The 13251-nt window shown below is 44.0% G+C and overlaps 1 protein-coding gene across 1 annotated transcript in view; it reads right to left on the bottom strand.

Annotated features, from left to right (window-relative positions):
* The window catches only part of BMPER (BMP binding endothelial regulator), a 243759-nt gene extending 231458 nt beyond the window's left edge, over positions 1–12301 (bottom strand). Inside the window, exons 1-2 of the mRNA XM_021699372.1 lie at positions 12051–12301; positions 10917–11002 (exon numbers count right to left, since the gene is read on the bottom strand). Of these exons, the coding sequence (XP_021555047.1) occupies positions 10917–11002; positions 12051–12183 (219 nt within the window). The 5' untranslated portion in view covers positions 12184–12301. The remainder of the gene's footprint in view (positions 1–10916; positions 11003–12050) is intronic.
* Between the last annotated feature and the right edge of the window lie 950 nt (positions 12302–13251).

Raw genomic sequence — 13251 nt, 5'->3', positions numbered from 1 at the left:
AAAGAAAGAAAGAAAGAAAGAAAGAAAGAAAGAAAGAAAGAAAGAAAGAAAGAAAGAAAGAAAGAAAGAAAGAAAAGCAATGTTCATAGAGAAAGAGGAAAAAAATTAAGATAAGGAACCTAAAAATGCCTCTCAGTGAGGCCCAAAGAAATACAAGAACAACTTTGGGCCTTCTGGTCTTCATGCCTCCTTTCTATGGGCCAGGCCCGGTCGCCCAATCTCATCTTCCTGAGGTCACCCACAGCTGAGGGGGCCCGCAGCACCAGCCAAGAGACCCACTGCACAGGTTCTAAAAATAAGATGCTCAGACTACACCTGACAGCCTCAGCGGCCATGAAAAACCATCTAGCCAAAATCTATCTATCTGACCAAGAATACAAGAGCTATTTTGGAAATGCCTGCTTTTATAAGTTAAAATGGGCCGACTATCATCTCTATTATTTTTATTATTACTGTCATTCTCCTTGAAGTGTCTCTGGGGCATCATCACTCATGCTGCAGGTCCTCTCCCAGAGTCACTTGACGGTTATTCCATCAAAGAAGGGCATCTGGGGAACATGGTCTCGTCAGTGGAGATGTTACTTGTCCCACCCTTTCATTTTCTCTTGTTGAGTTACCTGTGTGAAATCTTAAAACTGCCATTCAGGTTACAGACCTACCTTTGAACTTCTCATTTGGCAGATCTGGGTTAGTACCACCCATTACCTAACATTAAAAGAGAAGGAAAAAAAACCTCATTACACTACACGACATGTACATACAATAAGGCCTTTGTCCTTCAAAGAAAAACATAATTTTCAACAGACTCAGCTTCCAGAAGCCAAGGGAGCTAACATCCAAAACCCAATATAAACATTAAGGCTTGTGTCAAGGTTTTGGAGCTAGCCTCACTGGAAGGGGGAGGAAATGACCGGCTGGGGCAGCAACAAGGATGGGGAGGCATTTTTCATTGTGACTTACGAAAGCAAAAGTGAGATAATCCCAGATTCTTCCCTCTCACACCTCCTGAACTGTCATGCACATTGCCGCATTTGACAGCAGGATATTCTCTAAGAGGGAATGTTCCTTTTGTCACAAAGAAAAGCCGGTCTTAATGTCTATAGGACTCTAAATTTTCAAATGTGAGTACATTTCTTTGAAAGGGAAAAGTGTGTTTTTGTAATGATTATTTAGGATGTCTTTTATAGAGAGGGTTGACCTTCTGTGACAAACTCTCTGGGAGAATCGTGTTTTGGAACTTGGAGTTCCATTCTAGGGGGAGCTAGCCCAAGTGTTAACAACCCAAACTATAAACAGGAAACTCCAGGCTGACTCCTACTCAAGTCCCAAGGTTGTGGACCTCTCACTGAAGATACGGAGCTTGCAGAGATGACTGGACGAGGTTCTTTCAGACTTCATCTCGTAAGACATACATTCACCCAAGTACCTACACCACGACACAGAGCGTGCTGGTGAAGAGAAGACGACGCACACCCTCAGAGCAAGTGACGGGATTGTGGGTTGCAAACATTCAAAGCTGCATGGAGTCCAAATCCAGTCACATCAGTGACTCTGGGATTAACCTGGAGAGGGTGAGGCCCCATGGCCTCATGGGCATGCAGGAGTGACTGTGGTCGGTCAGAGAGCAGGACTCTGCACGCTCTCAGACGGAGGGGCCTCACAGGGGCCAGGCTCAGCACGTCCACTCAGGAATTAGGTTTACATCCTTGCCTCCCACCTGCCACCTCCTGATTCAATGGCAAGTGCTGAAAAAGGACAACTAGGTCTCACTACGAACGCAACGCTGTGATCTGTCTGTAGATGGGCGCCAACCAAGCAGGTCAGTCTTGGAAGACGAAAAACAGAGCAGCCATCCATCTTGCTAAGTCCCAAAGACGACCAGCGTTTTCCATCTTCTATCAGAAAAGATAGCAGTCACGTCTATTGAAGCTCCTTGACTACCCTGACAGAAGTTCACAGTAAACATATTTCACAAGTGTCGACAAATACTGAAATAAGAACAGTCCATTTCATCACTTCTTAAAAGCATCACATCGACAGTGGTAGTGGCAGTGGTTATCGCTTCAAGAGGGCTTACCATATTCCAGACCCTGTTCTGAGGACTTTATAGGCTTGCTGTTGTTGTTGTTTGAAAGATTTTACTTACTTATTTATTTGCGAGAGAGAGAGCACGAGCATGCATGGGGGGAAGGGGAGAGGGAGAAAGAGAATCCCAAGCAGAGCCCATGCTGACCCTGAGACCATGACCTGAGCCAAAATCAAGAGTCGGACGCTTAACTGACTGAGCCACCCAGGTGCCCCTAGAACTTTACAGGCTTTAACCCACAGTTCTGACCAAAGCCCTATAATAAAGACAAAGAGATACAGAACATTAGGCAATTCACCCAAAGCCTTACAACTTTTAAGGAGTAGACATAGGAATCACTACACTATTGTTCCTAAAAATATATACTTATTAAATTATCTGCTAAAAACTGGTTTATGGCATACACTTTACTTTCTTCTATTCAAATTCTTGCCCTTAATAATTCCATTTATACTCTTAACAAAGGCCTTTCCCAAACATCAGTGCATTTAACCCACATACATCACCTCAGTTAATGGCTCCAGTCAACAGATTAGGGTCTGCATGATTATTCCTCTTTAGAGGTGAAGCTGAAGGGTGCACACACCATTGCGACTTGCCCAGGACTCACAACTAAGGCTCAGAGAGTACAGGTCACCTGTTCAGTGATGCACAGAGAGCAGGTGGCCCCCACGGGACTTGAACCCATAATTTCAGACACCAACACTGCCACTCCACAGCTGTACTTCAATGACAAAGCAGATATTAAACATTTAGTGAAGACAGAAAGTATTTTTCCTGAAGATCTAGCTAAGGGATTAAATTAGATCATAATATTTTTTAAAGCACCATTAGCAGTTTAATAGAACAAACTTGAAAGTTTATAATGGTAAGATTTTATGTTAGCCAGACTCTTTTATATTGTTGCTCAATTAAAAAAAAAAAAAGCCTCGTGGCCTTGTCCATTTTGCACTTAACTATAGAAACATTCCAAAGATGTTTGGAAAAGTATATTACTTTTATCCATGAAATTAGTTTTGTTTTGGTACCTTTTAAAATTTCATGTGGTATTTATTCACTTTTACTAAGATCTTTCCAAATCAAAGTTTGGAAAATTTGTGATTTTTGCTCTAAATTTTCAAAATCCCTACAGCAATCTTAGTTCTGGATTTCTATCAAACAGGGTTCCAGCAAATTCCTCATCTACGATGAACTCTATTCCATGTGAAAACGTAGAGCAGGTACTAGGGAGGTGGACACCATCACTGATTGTTTCCAATAGTCTGATAAGATGATGAGAAAGTTCTTTCTTTGATATTCTCCTAGAATCTTCAGTCTAACACTGCAATATTTATTACCACTGGTCTTTCTATTCTTCAAACATCTTCAGCCTTGGTCTGTACTTTCCTGGTTCTGCTCCTTCTCTTATAACTACTTCTCAATCTCTGTCATGGGTTTCTCCTTTTCTACCCTTCCCTTAAATATAACCCTTCTTCTAATTACCTTGTAGGCCCATTGCTTAAAAGCTCAATGTAGACAAATAATTTATTACCAAAGTGTTGAAGTGTATTTCAATTCAGGCAGTTAACAGATGTCTCTCTCCTCTGGTCCTGATTTCTCTACCAAGCCTACTGGGCCCTTCTACCTGGAAGGTCATCAAAGCCAACTCATCAGGCCTAAACTCATTCTCACGCACCCACATCAGTGACCTCTTCTCTTCCTACGTTGTCTATACCACCGGTAGAACTCTCGAAATTCCCTCTAATTCACCCCATCTCTCACTTCTGCCATCTGTTCTATTGTCAAGTTCTATCAACTTGGGCTCTAAAATTCCTCTGCAAGTCTAGGGGTCCCAGCACATTGATAGACTTTTTTAAGGGGGGCTACACAATTTTGACTATTGCATAAAATTTGTGCTACCACATACTATCATGGCAATATCTAACAGATGCAATAATTTGCCAAATGAGTCATGCAACAATAGAGAGCAAAAATGGAATTTTGAAAAGGCTGCTCTGGAAAGTAAACTCTTCAGGTGGCAGCACCCTGCTCTAGAGGCACCAAGTGATTAGCAAAGTGACTGCTACAGATACACCCTAGCGCATCACTCTACCATAATGACACTGCATTTTAACTCCTGTCCTGCTGGGTGTGGCCTGGAGTCTTTTAAACCACATATTCTAGAACTGGAAGGTGGTTAAAGAAATTCAAAAGAATGAGCAACATTGGTTTACCCCCATGTCTCCTTCCATTCCCACTGCCCATGCTCCTTGCTCTCACTGGCTTGCTGCTTACTCTCGCCTGACCTCGCCTGACCGCTCTCAACACATCCCTGGAGGCCGCTGTCCAAACCCCAGCCTCTCCACACTTGAGACATGCCCACGGAAAATCCTCGAGGCACTTATAGAAAACACATCTGATGGTGTCATGTGGCTGCACCAAAATAGGAAATCCTCCCAATTACATGAGTGGAACCGATCTCCTTATTATTGCACCCAGCTTTCTACCTCCAGCTTCTACCAGAGCTTCAGGCGCGCGGGACTCGGCCCACTCCATAGTCCCCAGGCACACACTCCTCTGTGCCCTTCCTCCGACAATGCCTTGCCAAGACCAGCTTTCCTCCACCTGTCAGGGTCCCAGGTAATCCAGTCAGAACTCAACTGCAACTCCCTTAGTACTTGGGTTCGAGTCGATTATAGTGCTCTTTCTGTCACTCCTGTGGAACTTATTTATGCCTGGGTCTTTCTCCCCCATTAGGTTGTGGGCAAGAATCTGTCCTGTTGGTCTTTGCCTCCCCGAGGTGCCCAACCAGCACAATGCTTCAAACACAGAAAAGGCTAAAAATAATAAAATAAAATGGAAGGGGAGAATGAAGTGTGGAGAGAAGGAAGAAAGAATAATATTATTGAAATTATAACCTGCTATCCCTAGTGCTTTGAGTAGTGTTTTATAGAATTAGATCTGGGAGTCAAGAGGTCTTAAAATATACACTCAGCTCATCTGCTGATCTTAACTAAGTTCAACAAGCACACTTGACCTCCCGGCGCCATGAAAGGTGGCATTATTCGTCTTCTTTTTATCACAAAGGAGTCAATATACCATCAGCTGGACAGAAGTGCCACAGAAGAGGGTGCGAAAAAGTGATATCCTTTATTGGTGCCACAAATTTCTATTAATTCACTTTATTTTCCATCGTTTTGCCTTGCCTGACGTTTCTAACTATGTCTTCCTCTTCTGCCTCACCATATCGGTATCCCAATCGGCAGAAGGGCTCCCCTTCCTCAGCATCATTTCCTACACTTAAAACACAGTTTACCACTGGTGTGCACTTGAAAGGCCAGAGTCTACGAATGAAATGAAAGCATCTTTGAAATGGGATGGGGATGGGAATGGGGAAGGGGAGCACACGAGTAAATAGGCAGCAAAAACCCACTCAGGTCTGGAACGGGGTTGAGAGACTTCCACGAGGCGGGCCAGGAAAATCCCCATGCTGCCAGACCACTAGGCAGTTTTTCCAGAATTACGGCGCTCCTGAGTCCCAACTCTATCCCTCTGCCAATAAAAGTACAAGTGAAGGTGACCCCACAGGCATAGAGATGTAAATACTCTGCAGAAAAACGAGGCCCCTCTTCCATGGAAAGTTTTTTTAGTGTTTAATGGAGAGCAAGGGGAAAACTTACACCAGGGCTCGCAGACCACTGGACCAATAAGGAAGCCGTCTAGATCAGCCCAGTCCAAGTCTGGAGGGACAGAAAAGCCCACAAATGTTCCTGACTTAGCCCTGTTCATTCATAATGATGGGTGGGCTTGGAATCATTATCCCCATGCTTTTTCTTCTTTTTTTTTTTCTTCCTTTTCTGATGAAACTTTGCATCCTACTCCATGTGAGGAAATAAGAATTTAAACAATAATGTCATCATCAACAACAACAACAATGAATCATTCTAGAGAGCTCACTCCATGCCAAACTCTGGGCCAAGCCTTCCATGAGGCCGCTCACTTCATTCTCATGGCAGCTCTCTGAGCTTCGTATGGACGTTCATCCCGCTCTCCAGATGAGGAAACCAAGCCTTCAAAAGGTAAAGCGACCTTCCCAAGTTCACCACCAGTGAGTAACAGAGCCTAGATTGGAACCCAGGCCTGTCTGATGCCAGCACCCAAGCTCTTTGCCAAAATATGATGCAATGCCAGACAAAAGCTGCCTGAACTGCAGGTCTTCCTTTGAAAGGGCCCCCCCAAATTCCAGAATTGGTGTGTGTTACAAGACCAAAATCACTCTAACCGCCCCCAAAGAGAGCCTCTGTCAGCTTTGCAGAGGTTGAAATAACTCTCTGAAGCCCTTGGAAGTATTTATAGGTGTTTTTAAATAGTAAACAACTAGTAAAAGTAAATCGGTTTAGTGGAGAAAGCACTCGATTCACATCCCCATCTGTCTCTTAGGAACGGTATAACCTCAGGACATTTGCTCGGCCTCTCTCAGCCTCAGTAAAGCATGGGTAGAAATAACTGCCTCAGAGCTGGTACTGGTGAACTTGCCAGCACAATGCTATAAATAAGTTACCTCCCCTTAAAACTGCTCTATTGAATACACCATTGTGTGGAAAGGAAATTAATCAGAACACCTTCTAAACAGGAAATAAATAAACAAACAAACACATCCCGATCACTGCCTTAGTGAGCATCCAAAGTCTAAACATGATACGAAACAATTTTCAAAAAATATGGCAATCTGTGTATATGCGCCATACTAAGGGCAGTATCTGAACACATGTAGACTACTTCATATTTCCTTTCTCTCTCTCTCTCTCTCTCCCCACCCCCTCACACACACACACACACACAAATTGAATCCTGATACAACATTATCTCCCTCATTCTCAAACATGTGCCTAACACTTGTTCAGATAATAGATATCTACCCTCTAGCCAGTTAACTTAAACAATAAAAAAATGAGATTTTTACAGAGATAAGGCACCCCAGACAACCGAAGATGCTGGTAGCTACTTGTTTAGTGACAGAAGATTTTTGTGATTAAAAAGTAGGAGACAGCAGACAAAGTCTCCTCTGTTCTCACCACTTGGTTGACTCCAAGATAGGTGGAGGCGCCCTTCTTGTAACACCAAATTTCACATTGCTTTTTATGAGCAGAGGGTCCATTTCTACATTGCACCTCTGGATTTAAAAGAGGAAATTTAAACCTCAGAATAATGTTTTTTGCTGAACAAATGTATGCCAAACTAAGCTCTGACTGACTTCTGGTTTTCTGAGTCCTGGCCCCCAAAGTTTTCTCAGGTTTCCAGTACCGGGCCGAACTCACTGGCTTGTCCTGCTTCCTTCTATGTGACAGTTAGGTGGAAAGGGACAAGAAGGAGGAGTACCACCTCCCAGGCACACTTGGTGGATTTGGGGATGCCCAAAAGATCCCAAGAATTGCTCTGGGTTCATTATCTGAAGGTGACTTATCACCATACTTCAAGAAAGGCACACCCATGTGTTTTCCTAGGCATTCTGGGAGGGAAATTCCAGCAGAAGGGGGGGGGGGCGGGAATCATACAAAACAGCAGTAAGTCTGAGCCTTTTCTTCCCAGCCCCATAAAAGACCATTTTTTAAGGCGGGGAAAAGCCACGCTTTGCTTTCTAACTAAACAATGGAGCACGTGCATGTTTAAAGTGCCCACCAGATTCCCTCAATTTCATGACAGTGGTCCAACTTCTCACCTTCCCCTTGAATAGATGAACTGAAGCTTTTTGACTCCTACACTTTAAAACTATATCCATCACCAGCTAACAGACAGGTTATTCTTGGATCACAGCTGATTCTGGCAAGATGCTGGGCCTTAGCAGATGAGGATAAATGAGAATACAATTATTCAGTTCTGCTTGCTGTGGCCACTGCATCTGCTGTCATCCTCAAAATTCCCACAGAAATGAGCTCATTCCACCTTTAAAACATTTCGGAGCTTAAAAGTTTAAATCAGGCCAAGTTGATTTTGTGGGGTTTTTCAAGCTTTTACACCGTAATTATATACAGGACTTTGTGCCACCTATTTCCTCCCAACTGTAACATTTTACGTCTTTTTTTAAGCATACGTTGAGGTTAGCTTTTTTTTTTTTTTTAGTACATGTTATGAAATAAGATATGAGCTTGTGCTCAGCTTTAAGTACCTTTTTGCCAAAAGGCTGGACCAACACAAACTAAATATGACTATTTTCTTTATCCAAAGTACAGTTTTGACTATTACATACCCTTTTAATGTACATACATAAAACTAGCTCACAACTAAAGCTCCCTGCAAGTCAACTGAAATCATAACGAGATTTTCCTTTCATATAATGTGATTAACAAATGTTAGCTAACTGAACTCCAAAAAGACTCAAAAGAGAAAAACAAAATAACTCACACAGTACCAAGAAGTAAAATAACTCAACAATTTAATTTTTTCTTGCTTTTTCACATCTTTAAGCAAATAGCCTGTTCCACTCAATTATAGGGATGTGCTCTAGAGGCAGATGAAACCGAGAGCTAGTTCCAGCTCTATCTACTAAAATATGAACTTCACAAGCTAGGAGACTCCTTTAGCCTCAGTTTCCTTGTCTGTAAAATGGGGGTAAAGGGCTTCAAAGGATTTTTGTGGAGGTTAAATGAAATAATGTAGGCTTAGATAAGTGCCAACGATATAAATGTTGCTACCACTGATATTATCTATCTGCTAAATATGGCTACCTTCCAACCTAAGTGTAAAAACGCCAACCAGCCTCACAGCAGGCTGGGGTGCTTTGAAATCCTTGTTCTGCAGTGGGTCCCTTGGAAACTTACAAGAACACACACAAATATAGAAGTGGCCAATCCTCTATTCCTTCTCAATTTTATCAAGTCATTACAAATGTTTGGGAAGCACTAACTATGACAGCTGGGGTCCCCTAATCCTACACCCCTGCAAGGTCAGGGTAACATATCACTGGACCTTTTGGCTCCTGAAAGAACTCTGAGGCATCTTACAAAGTAACAAGTGAGTTGGATGCTAGAGTCGTGACTTCACCTGTTTAGAAAGGATTTCTGACAGCTTTCACTCAAAGCAGATACCTCTAAATGTTAGATATAAATGAACCAATTGTCCTTCTGAGCTTAATCAATACTTTTCCAGGATAAGTAATCATTCCCACTTGAATTCCAATTCATTCATCTTTTCTCTTCAGATTCATTCTTTTAGCTTCAAAATGGCAGGATTCTAACATCTATCTTATTATCAGTAAGGCTGTGCTTTCAGAGAAAGGCACTATTTTCCACCCTGAGGAGAATACTGAGAAGGGGGATTGTTCTGTATAGAATTTTTCATAATGTTACTTGGGAACATACAGTTTGCAAACTGTATGTTTAAATTTCATGAGTAGTAAGACTGCTGAGGAGTAAAACAGTATTTTCACATGTGGAGCTCCAAGCACATTTAAATGTTACTCAGGAATTCCCCACCCCCAAAATCTTAAGAGATTAAGATAAAATAATTCATTCGTGTTATACAGATAAGATCAATGAACCGGGAAGGTTATCTCTCCCTCTCCACCCCCCACCCACACACACACACACCACATCTGTAAATATAAAATGGATACAAAATTTAAACACCAAGTTTCTTCTCAACAGGTCCTTTAGTGAAGGATCACTAATGAACATGGCAACTCATAAACAAAATCCAAAGAGCCCCTCCTCTCGGCTTTTATTAAGGCAGCAATATTTACCATCTCAGCAGATGTACTGCATTTTTATATCTGTCTGTTGATTCCCTTAGTCTTCAGAACCTGCTAATCATCTGATACAGGCATTCACCTTCACTCATTTATCATTTTGCAACATTGACCTCATCCCTTGTCATGAAAAAGTTTGGGTAGTTTAAACCCAGATGGCTTGGCTTTCCCCTAAATTGAGAAGACTCCCCTCCCCAGTTCCATACAGCATGTTGATCTGATAACTAGTAGTCATCTATCACTTTGGGGCTTTGCATTTGACTGCCTGAATGTTCTTCCAGTAGGGTTTTGTGATGTGTAGTTCTTAGCCAAGTTTTGCCAATGGCGATTGGCATATAAAACACTCTGAAGCAAAAATTTTGCTCCTTGTGAGTCCCTATTTCATCTCAGAACTTCTTGTTCATATAACTTAATCTCCCCCATGTGGTTACTCATTTGATCTTATCATTAACTCTTAAACTAAAATAAATGGCAACAAATTATGCTTTTGAATCTATTGTCACTGCCAGTGTTAACTAAGCAGCCGACAGCCAAGTGTCATTCTCTGTTAGGGATAGAATGTCTTTTCTGACTCATGCTTCCAGATCAGAAATATAAAGACTGTTTTTGAGATCTTAGGGTATAAAACAGGCAAAGAAATCCAAGATTACATCTTGTCCTCAAGTTTCTTCTTTGTAACTGTCACCTCTCTTACCCTTTGTCACATATCTTATCCCTGACCTTTATACCTAAATGTTATCTCATCATTTTCTCACTAAGATGATAGAACCAAGGCAGAAAGTTTGATGGCACCTATGATTTGGTGGCAACAGCCACTCTGGGAACTAAGAGTGTCAACAGTAATTATCACTGGGACAGTGTTATACAAAGTCCATCTTAATTTTTTTTCTATAAGGATGATGTCAAAAATAAGAATCCTAAACCTCATGAAACATAAATTACCAAAGTTATAAAACTCAGAAATTCAGCTGAATTCAACTCACCAGCTATGTGCAGTTTTGTAAGGACTAAAAACAATTTTTAAGATCTGGTTATATTATTACGTTTAATGGATTCACCTTGTCAAAGGGAGTAATTGACTTCACATTACCTGATCTCTATACTTACCAAGCAGACACACATTATACAAGGATTGTCTGTGATAAATGGAATCTGGAGGACTTCACCTTCATTTTCACACTTTGCAACAGAACCTGAAATGAAAAAAAATAATAATCAATTTAAATTTTGTTTAATGGCATTATTGCAAACATCTAATTTTACACTAATCTTTTTTTGAAGCAACTACCAAATTCAGAAATCCCTAATGAGTTTTAAATTATCAAACTCAACAAAAACAAATTTCCCCCCCCAAAAAATAATTATTTTAAATAGTTTTATTTGAAGTTTTAAAAAAAAGACTGTCATATAGAGATAGATTTTCTGCTCTCAGATGGCTTAAGCACAAATCCAACTATTTCACTGAATCTTTAATAATACTCCTCCTTGATGAAGGTATTTCAACTAAACACATACCCCCATATGCAAAAAAAAAATTTCAAAGTGGACAATAGGGCTGAACAAAACTCAGGACTGCGTCAACGAACAGGCCTTTATATGAATCTGCCTCAGATTGTCTTGAGTTTAAATCACTTTTTGAAACAATCTCTCGCCTCTTCTCTTAAAAATTGACTTAATATTTTCTTTTCTGCACCAGGTGTCAGTAAAGTATGTCCTTCAGAATAGCAGCTGAGGTCTTCACCTGCCTGAAAGCATACCATTATTTTATTCTGCTAGTATTACCCTTTTTAAATATGACGGTTTCTTTAAATTCAAAGTCTGGAGAGCTAGTGCTTTAAAAAAGCACTGCGAACACAGAAGCTATATTGGAACCTTACAGAGTGAGAAAGAAGGATGTGTGGAAAACGGTGCGATTTTTTTCCTTGATACGCACTGGAGGAGAAGAAATCAAAATAGGGGCTGAGGAAAACAAAAATACAGAAATTTCTCAAATTCAAACAGAAGAATTTCTATCATCACTATATTCGTGTTAACAGCCTCTCGGTCCTCCATCCCTTAACCTACTCACTGCCTTCCCACCCCTTAACACGGCGGACTTCGCTTCATCCCCATCGGCCAGCGAGTGGCAGGCGCCAAGGTGCTCGCTCCCCACCCTCCCGTCCCCGGGGCAAGCCAGCGCCTCCTCTCCCAGGTACTAAGCCAGTGTCCCGGAGGGCCGGTCCCTCCCGCCTCCTCCCCTACCTGTCAAGAAGGAGGAAGCCAGAGACATGGGGAGCCCCGAGCAATTGAGCAGCAGCAAGACGCAGCAGGTAATCCCGGGCGAGCGCCGGCAGGGACGCTCAGCCAGAGCCCTGACGCCGGAGAACCAGAGCATCGTCACCTGGAGGGAATCCCGGGCGACTGCAGGTCCCGCGCCGCCGCCTCTGCTCCGCTACCGCCGCTCGCAGTCAAAAAGGGCTCTCAGCCGGCGAGTCGGGAGACAGTCCGCGAAGGAGGGAGGCGGGCGCCCGGGAGCGGGGGGGTTGGGGGGGGAGCGAGGGGTGAGGGGCGCCAGGGAGGAGGGGTCCTGCGGCCAGGCTCCTCCAATGCGGCTTTTTTTTTTTCTTTTTCTTTTTTTTTTTTTTTTTTTTAGGGATTTGCTCGCAGCGGCTTAGTCGTCGGCCACCCTACGCCAGAGATTGGGCCGGGAGGAAGGGGATGTCGGAGCAGCCGGAGATAGGCCGAGCAGAGAGGCTGCGCTGCAGACTGAGCACAGCCGCTCCGCCGCCGCCGCCCGGGCTGCAGCTACTGCCCGGGGCGCTGCCTCTGCGGCGGCCGCCGCGTCCTCCACTCCTGCATTCCCCACCTCCCGCCGGCCCCGCCGGCTCTGCGCCCGACCCGCGCGCGCGCTCGCTCCCGCGCCCAAGACAGGGGCGCACCGGCCGCCTCCCGGAACCCGCTGGTGGCGCCCGGGCGCAGGAACCCCGCGCCCCGGACACGTCTCAGCCGGGCGTCCAGCCGGCTCCCCAGCCCCTCGCGGGAGGCCGCCAACCCCGGAGCGCAGGTCCGAGCCGGGCAGGCGTGTCTCCACCGCCCGGCGCGCTCGGTGCCTCCTCCCTTTCCCGGGGGAACCCTCCCCTAACAGGGGATGCCACACCACTCCTGCTCACGCCAGGGTGCCCCAACCCTATGAGAAAGCAGAAAATGGGGCGCAGGGGTGCCTCATCACCCTGCTGTCTCCCAGGTGCCCCCAGCTTTGGGAAGGGGCGCAGGAGGGGCCCAGCAACTTTTCACTCCTTGCTTTGCTTCCCTCTGGCGGGGGCGCACCAGCGGACTGCCCCGCTGAGCGCACAGAGGGGCGAGGCGTCTTCGACACCAGTGTTCTGGGCTTATGTGTCTGCGCGTCCTGACTCTAGGGAGGACAGAAGTTGAAACGACATGCAAGGTCGATTAATAAAAGCAC

This window comes from Neomonachus schauinslandi, chromosome 12 (assembly GCF_002201575.2).
Source record: "Neomonachus schauinslandi chromosome 12, ASM220157v2, whole genome shotgun sequence".
Classification (NCBI taxonomy): Eukaryota; Metazoa; Chordata; class Mammalia; order Carnivora; family Phocidae; genus Neomonachus; species Neomonachus schauinslandi.
This window is presented reverse-complemented; position numbering and strand designations above follow the sequence as displayed.